This window comes from Pteronotus mesoamericanus, unplaced genomic scaffold (genome assembly GCF_021234165.1).
Source record: "Pteronotus mesoamericanus isolate MK-2021 breed Mesoamerican mustached bat unplaced genomic scaffold, CSHL_Meso_final scaffold_174, whole genome shotgun sequence".
NCBI lineage: Eukaryota > Metazoa > Chordata > Mammalia > Chiroptera > Mormoopidae > Pteronotus > Pteronotus mesoamericanus.
In genome coordinates this window covers 20,388,656-20,408,521 of record NW_026555309.1, presented here as the reverse complement: position 1 = coordinate 20,408,521, position 19,866 = coordinate 20,388,656, and the positions used below count along the sequence as shown (strand labels likewise).

The following is a 19,866-nucleotide window of genomic DNA, read 5'->3' as shown; positions in this document are numbered from 1 at the left end:
CCCAGCAATAGCAAATGATTTTTACCATTAAAGCAGGCACTAAATGTCCTCATTCAGTAAATACTTGTTGATTATATACACCTTACTCATTGTAAGGGAGCAGGTCATACCAAATATATGGTCCTTTCTAGCTGAGACAGACCATTGTTGGTTGTTTGATTTCTTGAAATACTCCTATTTTGAAGGTGCTGTAGGGCAGATATTTTTGTAATATAAGTGTATTACATTTATTTTGTTTTAAAGGCTTTTCCAAATATCTAGTACCCATCAAAACAAATGGAGACAGTTAGGACTGTAACAAGATTAGGTTTTGAAATTGCTACAAAAGTCTATCCCAAGAGCATTCCTTATAAAACTGAAAAGTCTGGAAACCCTGAATGTTTCTTATAAAATGGAAATCTAAAGGCAACCTAAATGCCCAACAATGGAACAATCACTAAATTATGGTATAGCTATGCAATGTAACATCCTTTAGTCACTAAAAATAATAATCATAAAGTGAAAGTATTTGCAATATGGCACGAGTAGGAATTATATGTAAATAGTATGCATGCATGTGATCAGAGGACACAGAAGAAAGCCTCTTCTGATGGGTGGGAAGTTGTGCTTCATCGATAGGACGTCAGAGAGGCAGTGAGAACAGGAAGAGGCTGGATGCCATAGGAGTGTGGAAATACAACTTGTTCCCTGGTCTGGGATAAAGATTCTGTCCCCTCTTCCCACCACTGAGGGGAGGCCCTGGGGGCAGGGAGAGGAAGGAGGGGCTGCAGGTCTACCTTGTAATAGTCATACAGCAGGCCGAGGGCGGCGGCACTGTCCTCATCGCCGTTGATGCTCATCATCGCCTTGGTGGCCGCAGTCAGTGGATTCTCCAAATACGACTTCCAGGCTTCATCCTCACTAGTGTAGGCTCTTCGGGTATTGAACGGAGGGTCACTGGGCATGGGCACTAAGGCCACCAGTCGTTTATTACTGTAAAAGCAACAGAAATGTGAGCTTCATGATCAGAAAAATATTTATTTTCCCACTAATCATATACACATTGCATGATTAATTTATACTTTTCCAAAATGGAGAGGAAGAACGATCGAAACTTAAGTGACTGCCACATTGTATTTGATAAAGCCACCGATTTATTTTCTTCACTGCGAGAATAATGATCTTTAAAATGTTGTACGAGTAGCTTAGGTTGATCCCCTTCACACTTGGTTACCCATATCCAATCATTCTAGGAGCCAAGTCATTTTATTTGATTACTCTTCATTAATGAATATTACAATGAAACCCTGCGAGGAAGAAGGTTTCATTTAACTCTCTGAGTTCTAATTAGAAATATGTGCAATAATACATAAATGTAATCACAAGTTAATGGTTATTTAAAATCATCTCATATCTAGTTTAACCTACATCTGAAATTGCTAGAGAATTGGAGGCTAATCTAAGTCTGTTAATTAAAACAGGCAATACAAGCTACTTTGCAAATAAGACATATTGCAGATATGCTGCGTAATAAGGATATAAGAAGCAAAGAGTTGAGACAGTGTTGCCACAGAATCCTACTACATTTAAATGACACGGAAGCTACAGGTTACACAAATCACCCCAGACAGCGAGGAGTGTATCCATAGAGAATTTTCAGTAGAGATCACATTAGAGATTTCATAGAAAGGAACTGGAGCAATCGTTTATTAACCCTAACCTAGCCAAATATGGGTAAAGCAGCAACTGACAAGGCAATTTCTTGAGGAGGATGTCATAATGATTCAAATATCCAAAGACCACGACTGTCCTCAGCAGCTGGCCCTCAGGACCCAGCTGTGCAGCAGAGGAGCCTGGAGAGGCTTTGGCCCTCCTTGGCGCTCATCTGCAGGCCCTCTTCCACTTGTTCATAGAAATGGAAACAAAATGGAACAATGAGACACTGTATTTCAGTAACAGCTCTGTCCACTCACTGTAACATGACAGGGACAAGTGACAGGATTGGCGAAGGCAACACCTACACTAATCAATGGGAATTCAGCCACCGTGGGTCCTGATGGTTATTCACTTCTAAATGAGGTTCCTTTTGCTGACCTTTCTCCAGGACCTTCCTGTGGTAGATGGTGTCTCAGCTCACTCTGTGATGGAGAACTGGTATGACTCCACAATTGTGTGTTGTGGGTCACTTATGCATTTATGTGCAGGTGTGTTGGCATGGACTGGTATAAGGTCAGAAAATGACTCTGACATTGGTGAGATAGGTTTGGGGGTATACGGTAGGAAATTCACAATTAGCAGGCCAGGATTCTAGGCTAAATGGTCTCCAGGTCCCTGATTTGAACCCTTTGTGCCAGTGGTTTGGTGGAACTGATTGAGGATAAAAGAAAGGATATTAACCCATTTGCAAATGAAGTGGATTAAAAGGATAAAATCAAGTTTCTGGAAGTAAATGAGAAAAGCCCTGGTCGAAGGGTTTGCTAACTGTTAGGGTTAGGGTCAGGTGACACAGGAGACGCAGAGACTCTGGCCATGAGTCCTTGCTTGCCACCTACAGTGGTGGAAAACTGTCTGAGCTGCAGCTTCTTTGCACCTCACGTAAGGATAGCAGTGCCCACCCTACTTACTCCATAGTGTGATTTGTGAGAATCAAATAAAATAATGGATAAAATAGAGTTTTTAAATTGTACCTGCTATGCAAATAACAGGTATTACTATCGCTGCATATGTCTACATCCCTGTGAAGTTTGTGGGCATACCCATGTTTGGTAAAACTGATTATAATGTAAAAGTGCTAACAATAATCATTCATTAAAGAAAAAATGAAGCTCTCATTTAGCAATAGTCCATAGTATTTATTAAGAGCCCAATAGGTACCATGCATCATGCTACTTACAGAGGACACAGCGGCAAATGAAACAGGTACTGCCTTATAGCCCACGTAGCTTGCTGTCCAGCGGGGCAGTCAGAGCACCACAAGAGGGATGAGTGTGAGAAAGGGAAATGGACAGACATGAGGGTAGATGACAGAGGGGACTAACCTAATCAGAGGGTCAAAGAGGAAGTGGTTTCTACAAAGTCCTGAAGGGCAGGTAGCACTGTGCTGGCCAATGTTGAAATGGTCAGGTGTGGGAAATATTTCTGAAGGTGAAGAATATTTTGGCAATGCAGAATAATAGAATTTTCTGACAAAAGGAGCACCTTTGTATTCATTTTGGAAGCTCAGGTAGGGAAATGTGCATGCTTTGATCTAACAATTAAACAATAGCATTTTTGTGTTGTAACAGTTATTAATCATATAGGATAAGGTTGAATTTGGAGACAGAAATGTTGGTGAACTCATAAAAGTCTACAGGTGGAAGAAATAAGGTCTCTGGGGAGAACCAGGAAGGCAGAGGTGGCGGGCCCATGTTGTGGCGGTGCCACCATCCACCTTCCACCGCTGTTTAGTTGGGGTCTCCCTGGGTGCCTGGTCTGCAGTCTCTACATGAAGGGCGAAATAGAGGGTTCTAAACCCTAGTCATTGCCCATGAGTGCCCAGGCACCATGCACACTTCCTAAACATGTTCAGCCCTACAGGAAGGAATGAAGAGCTTCATGTTATTTGCAGTTACCTCACTATCAAAAAAAATGAGGATTTTATTCTGTTTCATGCCTAAGAGAAGCACATATCGCTGGGGGAGGGGAGTGTTAATTACAACATTGGCTAATTTCCAAAAGTTTTCCAGGAAGTGCCAGGCTGAAGGATGAGAGCCAACTTTTAATCTACACTAAGTAGTGTCCTGATTCACTGGTGAGATTTTTCCTTGAGTCTTCCTTCTTAAAGTCCCTACTCCCTCCTGCCAAACTTCCTGGATTGCTGATTTCATCTGTTCCCAGCACAAATGTTCCCTCATAAATTCAGACTCATCAGCCTTTCCCCTATGATGAAATGGTTGATGAATCCTTACACGATCAATGGAAAGAAATATTCTGGGAAAGTACAACTTTACTTGTTTCTTTTAATATTTTTCACAGCCAAAGGGGCCTTTTGTGCTCTTCCCTTGAATTGCATAATGACTTTGGTATTTTTTCTTCACAGATTATAATCTCTCTGGTACAAAGCACTTTGAATAAAGCTTGGTTTTATAACAACAGAATAATCTCTCTGGTACAGTGAGCAAAAATGTAGACTGGTTAAAAAAGGAAAGTTTCACAGAGCAGCTTTTACCAAAATTTGGAACAATTTCTGTAGTTGATTTCATCATTGTTCTAACTTTGCTATGATCAACTTTTTAAATATCTTTTGTGTAGCTTTAGTTATATTAGGTTCCAGGTAACCTCAAACACAGAACTATAAAGAGCAACTATAAACTTGATCTCTAGGTCTTCTCTGGAGGAAACGTCTAGATTAGTACCTGAGCATTCACAGTAAGCCTAAGGCTGTGTTAGGTCACACATACACACATATAACTTTTCCGTTCTCATTTGTTTTCTTTTATCCACTACTTCATTTTGTGGATGTTAAGAGAACAGCTCAGAGATGAGTCATCAGCTTTAGTAGCAAAAGAGGTGGAGCAGTCATGTGATTGAAATCACAATCAACAAGCTAAGAAAAGCTCCAGATCACTGTCAGAGACAATCTACCATCCCCCACCCCTGAGCATTAATAAGAGTCTAAGGCAGGAGTGCTTTCCTGGAGAGAAGCTTATGAAACTTAGCACACAGCATCTTTGCCTCCTAAAAATACAAGTAGTAATAGTCGATAAATCCACTTCACTTGGGACCACAAAACAAAAATAAGGAGAGTGAATTGTTCACACAAATGATCATTTTCAACTCATTTCTCGTCCATTTCTTTCACAACTCCTAGGAGGGCACTGGTTTTTGGTTTTTCTTTTGTTTTATTTTTTTGTTCTGTTTTTTGTTTTTTCTGTAATTTAGGGGGAGGGTGGTTTTCGAGTTGAGTAAATCTCAGTTTTAATCTCAGTTCTGTCCTAGGAGACCTCCAATGATACTTATCTCCTAGAGTTTTCCCTCCCTCATTGTTCCAGAACTGCTTTATAGGACCAATAGCATAGAACAAAAGTGGTACCAGAATGAGATAATACAGTCTGCAGCTTCCATCTTGGTAAATCTGAGTCAGTCTCTCTCTCTTTCTTCAGGAAAAGCAAACTGCCATATTGTGGGGAGGAACTGAAGCCTTGGCCAACAGCTAAAGAGGAACTGAAGACCACCAACAGCCACATGAGTGAGCTCAGTAGATTCTCCAGAGCCGAGGCTTAAATCAATCATAGCCCCAGATATGAACTTAAACTACAACCTTATGAGAGACCCTGAGCCAGAACCAGTCAGCTCAACTGCTCTCAGATTCCTGACTATCAGAAACTGTGACGTAATTAATACTTGCTGCTTTTGCTGCTCAGTTTTGAGATGTTGCACAGCAGTAGATAATTTATAGCCTCCTAATAATTTTCCCTGCTTTAACCATGACCCTCACCACCCCCTCGCCCCCCACGCCCCTGCTTTCCTCCAGTCTATTCTCAGCAATACAGCATCTAGAGAAATCCCATTAAAACACAAATCAACCCTGACCAGCGTAGCTCAGTTGTTTGGGCATTGTCCCAAAAGCAAAATGTCACCGGCTGGATTCCCAGTCAGGGCACATACCTAGGTTGCAGGTTCAATTCCGGGTCAGGGTGCATGGTCAGGGTAAGTAGTCAGGACGAGTACGAGCCAACCTATCAATGTTTCTCTCCCTTTATTTCTCCCCACCTTTCCTTCTCTCTAAAAATAAATAAGTAAAATCTTTAAAAATAATAAATAAATCATACCATGTCACTTTGTGCTCAATCCTGTAGTGATTCTCCATTCCCTTAGAACAAAAGTCAATGTCCTTCCAATGGTCTACCAGACCCTACAGGATCTCACCTCCCTTATTACTTCTCCGACCTTCTCTCCTAATACTTTCCTTGTTATTCATTCTGATCCTGCTAAACTGATTAGATGTCTCTACCTTAGGGACATCTAATGTCCCTTGGCTCCAGCTGTTTCATCTTCTTGGAATGTTCTTTCCCCAAATACCCATGGCTAATGCTTATTTTCTCTACGTCCAATCTCACCACAGTGAGACTTACTCTGACTCCCCAATTTAATGTAGTGACCTGCCCCCACCCACCCTGAAATTGCAAATCCCCCTAGAACTCTTGATCTCCATTATTCAGCTCTCTAATCCTTCTTTCTTCCCTAATAGTCACCATCTTCTCTGACATTCAATGTAGCTTCCTTATTTACTATGTTTGGTGTTCATTGTTTGTCTACCCTCAAGAAGATGTACTCTCCACAAGAGCTGGGATTTTTTGTTCTGGTTATGGCTACATCACACTTTGTGCCTGCCTCATATGCAGTACTCAGTTAACATTGTTGAACGAGTGAATAAAAGTTCACTAAGAAATTGAAGTGTAAGCTGGAGTTTTAAGTACTGTGAAGGGAATGGGGAAGCTATATTTTTCATATTTTGATAAAATCAATTTATAATATATTTGTAAAGTTGGTTGTGAGCTATAAAGTGCTCTACAAATGCAAGTTGCCTTAATTTTAGGAAGCACAGTTATAAATTTACTTTAACAACCATTCATCCTATTTATAAGTAAACTATCTTTCCCTCATGTCCTAATTATTGCCTTCAAATTAAACAAATGATATTTCATTCTTCTATTCTCCTTAAATGTGAGCTACAGAACTAGGAAACCAAGCAGATTTACATGTGGACCAAAGGGAAGCAAGAGGAAGCTGAAATCTAACCAGCAAAGGTCTGATATTTATGACCCTTTCTCCCAACTGTTGTTCATTATTCCCAACATTGACTTGACTTAATATAAAAACAATTTTTTCCACCCAGGACAAGCCCCTTTCCTCTCTTTAAGAAGTGAAGCTCTTATATAATTCTCAGTCAGGATTTCATTTTATGTCCTCTACCTCAACCTCGCCTTTTCTCTCTCAGTTACACACACCCCCCGCCAAACACACAAACAGAGCCTCTCTCCTGATATGGTATAAATTCTGTTCTCCAAATAGAATACCTTGTCTTTTTCTAATAAGGAAAATAGTCTAATGTATTTCAAAACTAATATCTCAGATCAATAGAATATCTTGTACTCTGAGTGTTCAGCACTTGGGGTTCCGTCTTCATCCACTTTAAACGCTTGAGGCTGATTTACTGCAGCTGATCACTGACAGATACTACTTCAGTGGGGGGAGGCGGAGAGGTAGGGGTTGGAGGGGTGGAGCGCAGCGGGCACCGTATTCAGAAACTAAACTTAAGAGCAAAGTTTCAAGAAGTGACAGTTATTCTTTCTTTTGGAGTCTTGGCATTTTTCTCCATTAACAGAATAAGACTTTCAAATGGAAACTAATGAACCAATCATCCTAGCCAGAGTTAATGTCACAATTTAAATGCCAGTGATGTTAGTCATTTCACTGCTGGCTATCTTTAGTAATATCCCTCCTTTTGGTACTTGTTAGAGGCAAATCACCAGAGATAACAGATACTTTCCATGTTAGAACAAGGGTTGAAATTTATTAGGAACTTTCTACACTGAGCATTTGTCCGTAATGACTCTAACCTTTTGCCATTGAAATAATCCATGGGACTCCAGGGAAATGGATAATCTTCGTGTGGAAGACTGTTATATTTGAGAGAGGATTCAACTAATTCAATGAAAATATTATGATAACCTCCACCATGTAAAAGGTATAATTTTTAAAAATTATAAACTCTAACAAAATTTACATGTATGGAAATTAAGATAGTTCCATTTTTAATACACTAATAATAAAATATGCTGATCCACAGATTGAAGCATATCTATGACACACACTCTCTCTCTCTTTCTCTCATGGTCGCCAGAGCTTTGCTAGTACCCTAAACTTGATCTTAGTCAACTTATTAATTAATCCAGAACTGAGATTGAGAGGATTAGAAATATAATTGAGAAGCTGCAGGAAAGGCAAATCATCAAGTAGTAAAAAAAAAGAAAAATAAGGAGAAAGATATCACAATGGAAAGTGAAAGACAGACAATAAGAAAAGAATTTCTTAAATGTAGAGAATTTGTAGAGATCACAATCTATGTGTGTGTGCATGTGTGTAGCAATCTAAATTCAAAATGTTTATAGTGATTGAATGTGAATTTTTCTTTGCTTCTTTCTACTTTTCAAAAGCCTTTTATAGTAATAAGTCACACACATACTTATTGAGCACCTACCATATGCCAGACAGTGTCCTAAGCCCCTGGCATGGGTTAAAATAGCCTTAAAGTTGGTATGCAAACATACCCTTTACACAGATGAGGACACTGAGCAGCAAGTGCTAAGTAATTTGCCCAGGGTCACGTAGCACTTAGACCAGGACTGCATACCAGAGCTCTTAAGCATCCCTCTCTGTTGCCAATTCTTAACTATGCTCTATTTTCATAATCTGAAAAAAAAGTTACTTGAAAAGAAGGATACAAGAAATCAATGTAACAGGGAATTTCTTACATGCAAATAAATGAGACGATTGCCAAATTCAGAGTTTTGGAAAAAGTGTGCAAAGGAACTCTTTGAAGACAAAGACAATGTGTTTAGATAATTTGTAGAACTCAAGCTGCTGAAACATTCTGCAGGGTATGCATCATACCAGGAAACACAAATAAATAATGGGGGATAGCAACTCCTCATTATTCATCTTTAGTTTGATATAGCTAGAGGCCAACTTTTCCAAATGTCCTGTGGAAAAATTTATATAACTGACAGGATAGAAATATAAATTAAATAATTAGAAAATATGGAAACATTATGTTTAGATACTGACCAAAAATACAATTTTAAAAGAAAAGAATCATTTAAAGAAAATCAGTTTTAAAAATTAGAAAGAGAATCCATCCTTCAGAGGAACTTATTGTGCTCAAATCTCTAGCAGAAAACAAAACACAAAAGTCTCTTAAAAGACCACAGGACAACCCAGACTGCTGGATTGGTTGGTTGGAGCGTTGTCCTGTGCACCAAAAGGTCTCCATTTAAGTCCTGGTCAGGATCTATACCTAGGTTGCAAGTTCAATCTCCAGGCAGCAACCAATGAATATTTCTCTCTCTCCTGGCTCCCCACCCCCAAAATCAATAAACATATCCTTGGGTGAGGATTATAAAGGGGGAAAACAGCACAGACTGGAAAACAATTAAAATAAAAAACTCTGCAGGACAGACTGCCATCTTAAGACCACTTAAAATCTGAAAGATTTCCCTGAAGTGAAAGAAGTGATAATGTGTACAGACAATGTGAAAACAGAAATTTTGTCCAATTCTAAAATATACAGAAGAGATTGAGAGGAGAAACCAAAGTCAAGGCTACATAATAGCTCTGGTTAATGCATAAGTGAGTTAATGCATAAATAAGCACCAGTTTTCTCTCTGAACCTGGAAAGCTTTAACTCAGAGTGTTCAGGGTCTATGACCGAGCCAGTCATTCAGTGTGCCTTTGGTCCAGTACATCCAAAGGAACTAGGTAAGCGCTCACTTTTTAAATACAGAGTGAGTGGACCTTTGGGAGCCCTAGGACTAGAGAAAGAAATAACCTGGGAAAATGGCTAGAGTAAATTTAAACTATCAAATGGAAACCAAGAAAAAATTCAGCTTAAAACAACAGGAAACCACCCCCAATATGCCCAAGCCCCTTGGGCCTCACTTGTACATATGCAAAGGAATCTTCCAGGAACCCTCAGCACCTGTGGCCACTCCTTGATTTAAGAGAACAGCCCACTTTGGAAAGAGTGAGCTCCACTCTGCTAATGAACCCTGCCAGCTCTGAAAGATAATTGAACTCCACTTTTAACAGAAAAACTAAGAACCATATATTTAAGGAAACCTAACAAGAATAAAAGAGAAGCTCCAAGAATATCAAAACAGCTTATTGATGAGGAAAATAATGTTGGATAGAGAAAATAATGTTACCAAGAAGATAATACCTCTACAGGTCACTATGAAAAAGAAATAATCCAAATACAAGATACATAATTTCTGAAATAAAAATAAAATTTTGTATGAGTTTGAATTGAAAAGTCCTAAAAAAATTTAATGATCTGGGAGATCTAAACAAGGAATTTTCCTAGTTTTTAGAGAAAGAAAGGAAAATAAAAGGTTAAAAAAGCATGCAAAAATACGTTCAGATGTGTAATGTTCAACTAACAAGAGTTACAGAAGAAAGCAAAGAAAAGGATAAAAGGAAAAAATAAATAATCAAAGAAATAATAGAAGAAAATGTCCTCCAGCTGAAGAGAAACTTGGGTCTTAAAAATTAAAGGCTCCAAAATTCTGAAAAGAATAATAAAAGAAATACATCGAGCCATAGCCTGCAAAATTTCTGTGTTTAAGATTAAATAGAAAATACTACCCAAGCAACTTGAAAAAGAACTAAGTAATTTAGAACAAAACAAGCCAACCAGCAAACTTCTCATCTGCGTCACTACATGCTGTAAGATGAGAAAAGAAATTTAAACATGGAATTCTGAACACAGCAAAAGATCAACTAGTGTGATGGCAAAATAAAGACATGTTTGGTCATGAATGGATTCAAAAGCTATTCTACTCATATATTCCTTTGGGAAGAATTATTCCTCAATTCAAAGTGAAAAGAAACTTTCATTAGTAGGAAAGAAAAGTGATATAGCAATCAGAATATCAAATAAACTAGCAAAATATTAAATGGACCGTAACTAAGTTCTGGTCATGAAAATAAAGTTTATACTACTAAGAAAAGATTCTTAAGGCTAATACCAAACTAGAATTAAATATCTGGGAGGTTGTAAAAGAGTAGTTTTTTAAAAAGTATACTGAAACATTTCAAGAGTTCTGGCCAAGAGGGAGGCATAGGTAGGGATGCTTCGCCTCCTCGCACAGCCAAAATAAGGAAACAACCAATATAAAAACAAAAAACAAGCAGAACTGCCAGAAAATTGAACTGTGTGGAAGTCTGACAACCTAGGATTTAAAGAAGAAACATTCATCCAGACTGGTAGGAGGGGGAGAGATTGGCATCCAGGGCAAGAGGACATGCAGCAAGGTGCTGGCTGTCAGACCAGACAGGCAAGGTGGCAGCTGGAGGACCAGGTGGTCCCACGTTCACATCTGGATAAACTGAGAGGAACAACTGGGGAGCAAGACAGGCTACACAACCCACGGTTCCAGCATGGACAAAATAAAGCCTCAGAACCTGTGGTGGTGGGAGAAACTGCCTATCTCTTAAAACTGGAGCAAAAGCCAAGCAAGTGGCATTGTTTTCTCTCTGACCCTTACCCCACATACAGCACTAAAACGCAGCAAAGTAGGTTGCCCTGCCCTGGCAAATACCTAAGGCTCTGCCACTCACAATGTAACAGGTGTGCCAAGACAAAAAAAATATGGCCCAAATGAAAGAACAGATCAAAACTCCAGAAAAAGAACTAAGAAACAAAGAGATAGACAGCCTATCCAGATGCAGAGTTCAAAACCCTGATAATCAGGATGCTTACAGAAATGACTGAGTATGGTCGCATAATAGAGGAAGATGTGAAGGCTGTACAAAGTGAAATAAAGCAAAGTATACCGGGAACCAACTTTGAAGAGAAGGAAACTGGGACTCAAATCAGTGATTTGGAGAAGGAAGAAATAAACATTCAACTGGAACAGAATGAAAAAGCAAGAATTCAAAAAAAGGAGGAGAGGCTTAGGATCTCTGGGACAACTTTAAACATTCCAACATCCAAATCATAGGGGTTCCAGAATGAGAAGAATGAAAGATGAAAACTTTTCTGAAAAAATAATGAAAGAAAATTTCCCCAATCTGGTGAAGGAAATAGACTAACAAGTCCAGGATGCTCAGAGAATCCCAAAGAGGAGCACACCAAGACACATCATAATTACATTACCCAAGATTAAAGATAAGGAGAGAATTTTAAAAGCAGCAAAAGAAAAGGAGACAGTTACCTACAAAGGAGCTCCCATAAGACTATCAGCTGATTTCTCAAAAGAAACCTTACAGGTAAGAAGGGGCTGGAAAGAAGTGTTCAAAGACCTGAAAAGCAAGGACCTACATCCAAGATTACTCTATCCAGCAAAGCTATCGTTTAGAATAGAAGGGCAGATAACGTGTTTCCCAGATAAGGTAAATTTAAAGGAGTTCATCATTACCAAGCCCTTATTATACAAAATGTTAAAGGGACTTATCTAAGAAAAAGAAGATCAAAACTATGAACAATAAAATGACAACAAATTCACAACTATCAACAACTGAACCTAAAAAAACAAAAACAAAAACAAATGAAGGAAACAACTAGAACAGGAACAGAATCACAGAAATGGTGACCACATGGAGGGTTATCAGCAGGGAGGGGGTGGGAGGACAATGGGGGAAAAGGTACAGGGAAAAAGAAGCACAATTGGTAGGTACAAAATAGACAGGGGGAGGTTAACAATAGGAAGTGGAGAAGCCAAAGAACTTACATGTATGACCCACGGATGTGAACTGAATGGAAGGGAAGTTGGAGGGAAATGGGGGACAGGACGGAGGGTGAGAAAGGAGAGAAAAAAATGGGACAACTGTAATAGCATAATCAATGAAATATACTTTAAAAAATGTATACTGAATATTTTGCTTTACACGGAGAAAGAGTAATGGATAATGATTAATTCCTGATGCTGATAGAAAATAAAAGTTTAAATGTGTTTATTAAAAATTCAGTGATGATAATTGCTAGGATAAGACAGGATATAGAAACTTTAGAGCAGCAATTCTCATAACATGTCTCTCAAGATATTATCAGAGGTCTTTGAGGTCAAAACTATTTTTATAATGATACTAAGACATTATCAGCCTTATTCACTATGTTGACAATTGCTCTAATGCTACAAAACTAATAGTGGGTAAAAGTTTGGGTTCTTGAAATAAATCAAGCAGTGACATCGAACTGTCCTTGAATCACTGTATTCTTATTTACACACACAATAAAAACAAAACAGGCAAACAAAAAATGCTAGCTTTGCTCCTGAATGTCCTTGATGAAGTAGTATAAAATACTAATTTTAATCTCAAACTTCAGGTACGCATCTTTTCAGTATTCTGTATAACAAAGTGGGCACTGCATATAAAGCACTTCTACTATCTACTGAAGTACAATTATTGCCTAGAGGAAAAGAACTTGTGCAATTGTTTCAATTAAAACTGAACTAACTGCTTTTTTCATAAAATTCCATTATTACATGAAAGAATGACAGACCAACAAACTATGTTCAGACTTAGGTGTTTGGCCATGCTTTCACAAACATAAACCAACTGTGAGTTTATCATTTCAAGTAAAATAATTGACAGCATTTGTTGCCAATAATAATGAATTGTCAAGCAAAAATAAGAATTTTTAAAAACTGGCATTGGCCACTATTGACAACTTTACTTTGAGGTTTTCGATGAGATTGATGGAGATATCAGTGGATGTGATTCTTTACTGAAATATGAGGAAACATGTTAACATTTGGAAGGTCTGAATAACTCAGTCAACCGGTATTTCCAAATGCCAATGCATGACATTACAAAATCACACACAGGTGAAAGTCCATTCAAAGTGCAAGACAGGCCTAGGGATTTAATGTAATAGAGTACGGAAAGTTCATTTTATGACTTCAGTTTCCAAATTAAAACTCACTTTTAAGAAACTATCACTTGTTGAATTTTCATGCAGTACCGAAGAATAATGATAATTATCTGAAAAGGCTGTGAAAATAGGTTTTCCTTTTTCAACTGTCCATCAAAGCAGAATTTTTTCCATACGTACTTCAACCAAAATAACATTTTGCAACAGACTGAATGAAGCTTGTATGAGAATCCAGCAGTTATCTATTAAGCCAAACATTATAGAGAATTGAAAAATGTAAAGCAATACCACCCTTCTCTCTAAATTCTTTTGTTTTAAAATTTTTAATTATTTTTATTTTTACATGCTATCTTAATATGCAATGGGTTTATAATTATTATTTTAATTGAATCATAAATATTTATTTTATTTTAATTTTTTATTTTATTGTTATTCCATAACAGTTTTTGTCCCAATTGTTCCCCCTTGGCCCCCCCCACCCCGCCCACCGCCCACTCCCACAGTCAGTCCCCCCACCATTGTCCATGTCCGTGGGTCATTCATACATGTTCTTTGACTTGTCCCTTCCCCTTCTGTCCACCTTACCCCCACGCCCCTCGGGCTACTGTTAATCTGCTCCATGTTTCCATGTCTCTGGTTCTATTTTGCTCATTAGTTTATTTTGTTCATTAGGTCCCTCTTACAGGTGAGATCATATGCTATTTGTCTTTCACTGACTGGCTTATTTCACTTAGTATAATATTCTTCAGAATCATAAATATTTTTAATTACTCATCTTTCTAATTTGATATACATTTAACTGATATATATTTAATTTGATACAAATATAAGATTTTTAGGGTCTTTAAAAGGCAGGCTCTTTTTAGGGTCTTTAAAATCCCCAAAACGAATTCTAAGAACAAAAAGTTTGGGAACCACTATTCTAGAAAATCGCTAGCAGAAAAGAAAAAGAAATATTACTCAAACCAAAATAAGCAAAAATAAAAATGATGACATAGAATGAGGAAAATAAGACCTTACATATCAGCAATCACAATAAGCAAAAAATGAGGTGCCACTGATAAAATCTTGCACGCTTAATCCCATCTTGGAGTCTTCATCTCTGAGGATCCAGGCCAACACAGATCTAATTCAGACTGAGAAAGTGAGTTACTGGGGAAGTGACACCTACACTGAGACTTGAGGAGAGAGAATTAGTAAGATGGAAAAAAGAAAGAAAAGAAGAGGTGAAAGAGGTCATGGCAGGAACAGCATTTGTGAGGTCCCTGAGGCAGGACGGACCTTCTCCCAGTTGAGGAACTAAATTAAGGACAGTGTACTGGACCATATGTTTGAAGAAGAAAGAGAACAAGGTCTGACGAAGCTTAAGAGTTAGGCAGAGGCCAGATTATGCAAGGATTTGTAATTTGCTTTAAGAATTTTAAAGTTTATTCTAAGTGCATGAGGTAGGTGTGCAAGGGTCTTTAGCAACAGAACAACTTGATCAATAAATGTTTTTAAAAGATCACTCTGGCTGCAGTGAATGGATTAAAAAGAAAAGAGGCACTAGAAGACCAAGAAAGAAGTTCCTGAAATAGTCCAGGAAAGAGATAAATTAAGGACTATTTTCTACCTAATGAAAAAAAGTCATTTTCATAAACTCTCCCTTCAGAGTATACAGGCTTTTTTTTTTTTTTTTTGCATTCAATATTTTATGACTTATTCTTTATTTAGGTGCAAGTCTTAACTTTTATTGTCCTTGTACAAGTGGGTATTATGTCTTACTCAATTTGTAATTTTACATAGCACGTGAATTAGTCTATATTCTCCAAAACTAACAAGAGGGCCCTTTGGTGAAAACATTAGAATCTACCTCCATCTTTAACACATAAGGAAATAGATTAGAGACCCAAAAAGGTTACACAAGAAAGTAATGAGAAAGCCCATACAGAATCCCCATAAACATGTTGATTACACAAGATGTCCCTTGTATAAAACAAAATAGGGCAAATAAATGGACTTTACTATGCAATAAACTTGACCTAAAACAAATAATGCTGGAAATATTAAAGTATTTCACTCTACTTTGCCTTATTAGAATTCAGATGGGCTTCGGAGAACATTATGAGGAAAATAAAAACCAGTTACTTGTTTTTCCTCTTCTGGATAATAATCAAAAGCATCCCAAGTTATTCCTCTTGCCCTAGACCTGTAATTGGAATTAAAAGTAAATTTTATAATTGTATATGTTATATGAATGTACATGAATATTCATATCTATATATACATATATCTTTATATATACATACTTAGGGCTGGGGCAGAATATGTGTGATGTAGGGGAATGGAAGTAGTGTAGAGAGAAGAGGGGAAAAAAGAAAGGGAGGAAGACAAAAAATACACTGTGCATAATATGATCACATTGTGCACTTACATAAATTATGTGTGCGTAAAATTGTATGCATGGAAATAAATTTAAAAGAAGGAAGGAAGGAATAAGGGAGAGAGGGATGAAGGGAAGAAGGAAGGAAGCAGATGGAAAGAACGCTTCAAAACAGATTGATGGGTGCCATAGGGGAGGGGGCAGGGGGACTGGGTGAAAAAGGTGACAGGATTAAGAAGTACAAATTGGTAGTTACAGAATAGCCATGGGGATGTGAAGTACAGCAGAGGAAATACAGTCAATAATATTGTAATAACTATGTATGGTAACAGTTGGGGTACTGGAAATAGCAGGGGGAACACTTTGTAAAGTATATGATTGTTTAACCACAACCCAGAGAAGCACAGGAGACAACAGTTAAATCAACAAATTATGGAGCATTCACTGAAATCTCCCCAGTATGGAGAGAAACAAAGACAGGCGAATAACCACTTGGGAAACCCTTTGAGGTAAATCACTACCTCCACCATCAGACTTTAGCAGAGAGGAAAAGAACTTGGGGTTTTTCTAGTATGAAGAGAAAAACCTATTCTAGGAGAAGAAATGCAGAACGATGTCAATCACATATAAGAAACTCTTGTTGGCTAAGGGTGAATCATTCTGTACTGAAGGGACATTGATTCATGCATAGAAAGATAATACGTTATATCAGTGATTAGCAGGGAGGCCCTGGCAGAAATGTCTAAGATAAGGACCAGGAGCCTGCAGAATGGTCATGTTTTATGACGAAACACACAAAGGGAGACCAAAACTCGGGTGGTGCTCCACCGAGTGAAGCGGAGATTCTGTGTAGGCCCCACTCCTGCGTACCCTCACAATTGGTACCTTCCCCCATATTAATTATTTTATAATGGAAAAGGTCACACAAGTGAAATTAGGAGTAGGGCAATGTGTTGTGGGGGTCTCCATCTTGGAAATTCAGAAAAGGTGTGTTTTGTTGTAGACAAAGCCCAAAATCACAGGGGATGAGCCTGCATTATGGATGAAGGGGACCATCTTGAGCCTGGAAGATCTAGAATGTCTAAGACTCTCCTGCCGGCTCTGTGATGGGATTGGGGGAATAAGCAAATTGTTGGTGAAGAGGTGTCACCTCGCCTCTTCTCCCTGGCATCACCGCCGTATGGAAACGTGCAGTTCTACCTCCCAACTTCAGTCACACCAAGCAGATGCTAGCCAAACTTGCGCTAAGCCTTTTAGAAAGAGAGGTAGGGTTGCAAGAGACATAAAACTTTTCAGGAATTGTGGCTGCTTAATTGCAATGCTTGTGATGCTTGTATCAGACTACTTCAAACATACTTGGAAGTCTAAAGAAAAGATAAATGTCAGTGTTGTACTTTTTATATTACTTGACTCTCTATGTAAACCTTGTCTTGTCTCCCTTGTCTCTGAGGAAAGTGAACATTTTTATAAATTACATGGACTCCCCAATAAATGTTAGAATATGTTCCAATAAAAGTGTCCTGCAGAGCTCAGTCAAATACAGTGAGCAGACTGATTTCTTTAACAGAAAAAGGCTAAAGGAGGGACAGTCAGCATAGTTCTTTGTCCCCATGGCTTTTGTAACTTGGGGTTACTGGAGCAGCTGCCTGACACTTTCCTGCCCTCCTCACTGTCTTGGGGTCTCTGGTCCAGCCAGAGGGGGTTAGGTTGAGTGGAAGAAGGAACTAGCATTAAATAACCTCAGCAGTGAAGAGGAGCTTAACAGGATTGAAAACAAAATGGTAGATAAATGTGGTTAAGACCCTTTAAAGAAGAGAAAACTGGTGAAGGAGCAGAAAGAAGACAATCAAAACTTCAGACGAAGTTTCATGACGACTTTCCACCATAATCTGCTAACAATGGTACCATCACTCTGAAGCATCCTTTTCTTTTAACCCTAGTGACTAAGAGGAGTAAGAATGACAATGAGAATGTGAACAACCAAGATGACTGTCTCCAGCAGAAACACAGGCCCAAATACTTGACAGTCAAGTAGGGCACAGACTTATAACTCAAAGGCACCCTTCACACACACACAAGAAGAGGCTGCCTTCCAGCGGATGTGGAGTGACCTCAACACAGAATGTTTAGCCAAGTCACTCATAGGCTCCACGAGACTAAGCTGAGCTTTTCCACCCTGTCACATCATCAAGTGCCCAGGCTTTACACTGGCCTGGAAAGGGCATGCAAACATGTCTCAGATGACAGAAGGACAGTAAAGAAGTAATTCATTTTAATTATATCATAACAAAAGGAGGTTTGAAGAGAATATATCAAGCATGAACAAGTCAGAAAGAAATGGCATGAAGATAGGGAAAAAATTACCACAGGAAATCAGACAAATAATGAAAGAACATAGCGTGCATAAGAAAACAGAATTAATCCCTCCCTGAAAAAGAATAAAATTCCCAGAAATTGATTTATACTATAAAACATAATAAGAATACAAATTCAATAAAAGAAAAGTGTGATGGCATAATAATATTAGGCAAAAAGGGAAATTGTAGAGCTAGGAAAGGAGAAGACCAAAACAACAGGTTATAGAGCAAATAATACCAAGGGAACTGAAAATGGAATTAATGATGGAAGAAAGGTTGAGATAATCACCGTGAATGTGGAGAAGAAATAGAACTTTGTGTTATTAGATAATAATCAGGGATAGACAAAGAGGAACAAATATGGAGATAATATAAATGTTCCAGAAGTAGAACACTAAACAAAGAAAAGGGAAACAATATTCAAAGTTCTAGTACCTACAAACGTCTGGTTAAATATGGCAGGTTGAACACATTATTGAAAACCCCATTAAAATGGTAATTAAAGAGGTCAAAAGATTGCGAGAGGGGAACCAAGTCCACATCAGATGTATCAATTAAATAAGGGGAGATGTAAGTTAGAAGAGTGGCAACTGCCTCAGCAGAGTGCAGTAGGATAAAGCTTAAATGTATGCAGAGGGGTATATGAGAAAGTCAAATAGTACCATAGAATATGAAAGTCTAAGGAACTGAAAGCATTAGAAATCTTAGAATGTGGGGAGTAGCTGAAAACATGATTGGTTAAGAGTACATAAAAGAATAAATACCCCCTCCTCCATATATCTTATCCCATCTCAAATTACCAGGCATCTACCTCTCCCACATTCTAGAATGAAGAGAAGGTTAAACCTCTGGTAATATTGAATCCAAAAATCTGGTAGTTTGAGACCATGAAGCACAGTAGAAGGAGAAAGTAGAACCCTTGATTGAAAATAGAGGGATTAAGTGAAAGGACAATGTAAAAACCATGAGATTTCCCTTTCCCACCAGTTTCCAAAATCTCATCCCATCTCAGTAATTATAACCAGAGGGTCCTTCTCTGGAGACAATCACTGGCCCCAGAGAACAGGCTCACTGCCTGGAAACCATCTAGAGAAAATAGGCAGATCAGCAAGCCCATCCATTGCTGCACCGGACATGCAAGGCTTCCAGTAAGCTGCTGAGTGAGTAGCTGTTAAATTCGGCTATTGAACATATTGTGCTACTGAATAGCCTAATGAAGAGGTAAGACTCATGATGGTCAAAACAAAAAACGAACTACAAGGAAAACACAAACAAACACAAATAAAGTAATAGAGACAATGCAGAGAACAGGAAAAACAGTAATATCCTCCGAGAGATAACAAGTTCTTTGCATCTATGTAATAAAAAGAGGAGGCTGTAAAGAGAGAGCTTGAGCTAGAATATGGTAAATTATAAAAAGTATGAAATGCAAAAATTCTATGGAAAGTCTGGATGATAAAGGTGAAGACAGCTCAAGGGAAAAAAGGAATAAAAGGCACAAAGACTGACAATATGAGCAGACTAGGGAATCA

At 38.3% G+C, this 19,866-nt stretch overlaps 1 protein-coding gene across 2 annotated transcripts in view; it reads right to left on the bottom strand.

Moving 5' to 3' along the window:
* Positions 1 to 19,866, bottom strand: part of GRHL2 (grainyhead like transcription factor 2) — a 137,471-nt gene that overhangs the window by 93,616 nt on the left and 23,989 nt on the right. For both annotated transcript variants that reach the window (XM_054590326.1, XM_054590327.1), the window contains exon 2: positions 777 to 972. In XM_054590326.1, coding sequence (XP_054446301.1) covers positions 777 to 972 — 196 coding nt within the window. The remainder of the gene's footprint in view (positions 1 to 776; positions 973 to 19,866) is intronic.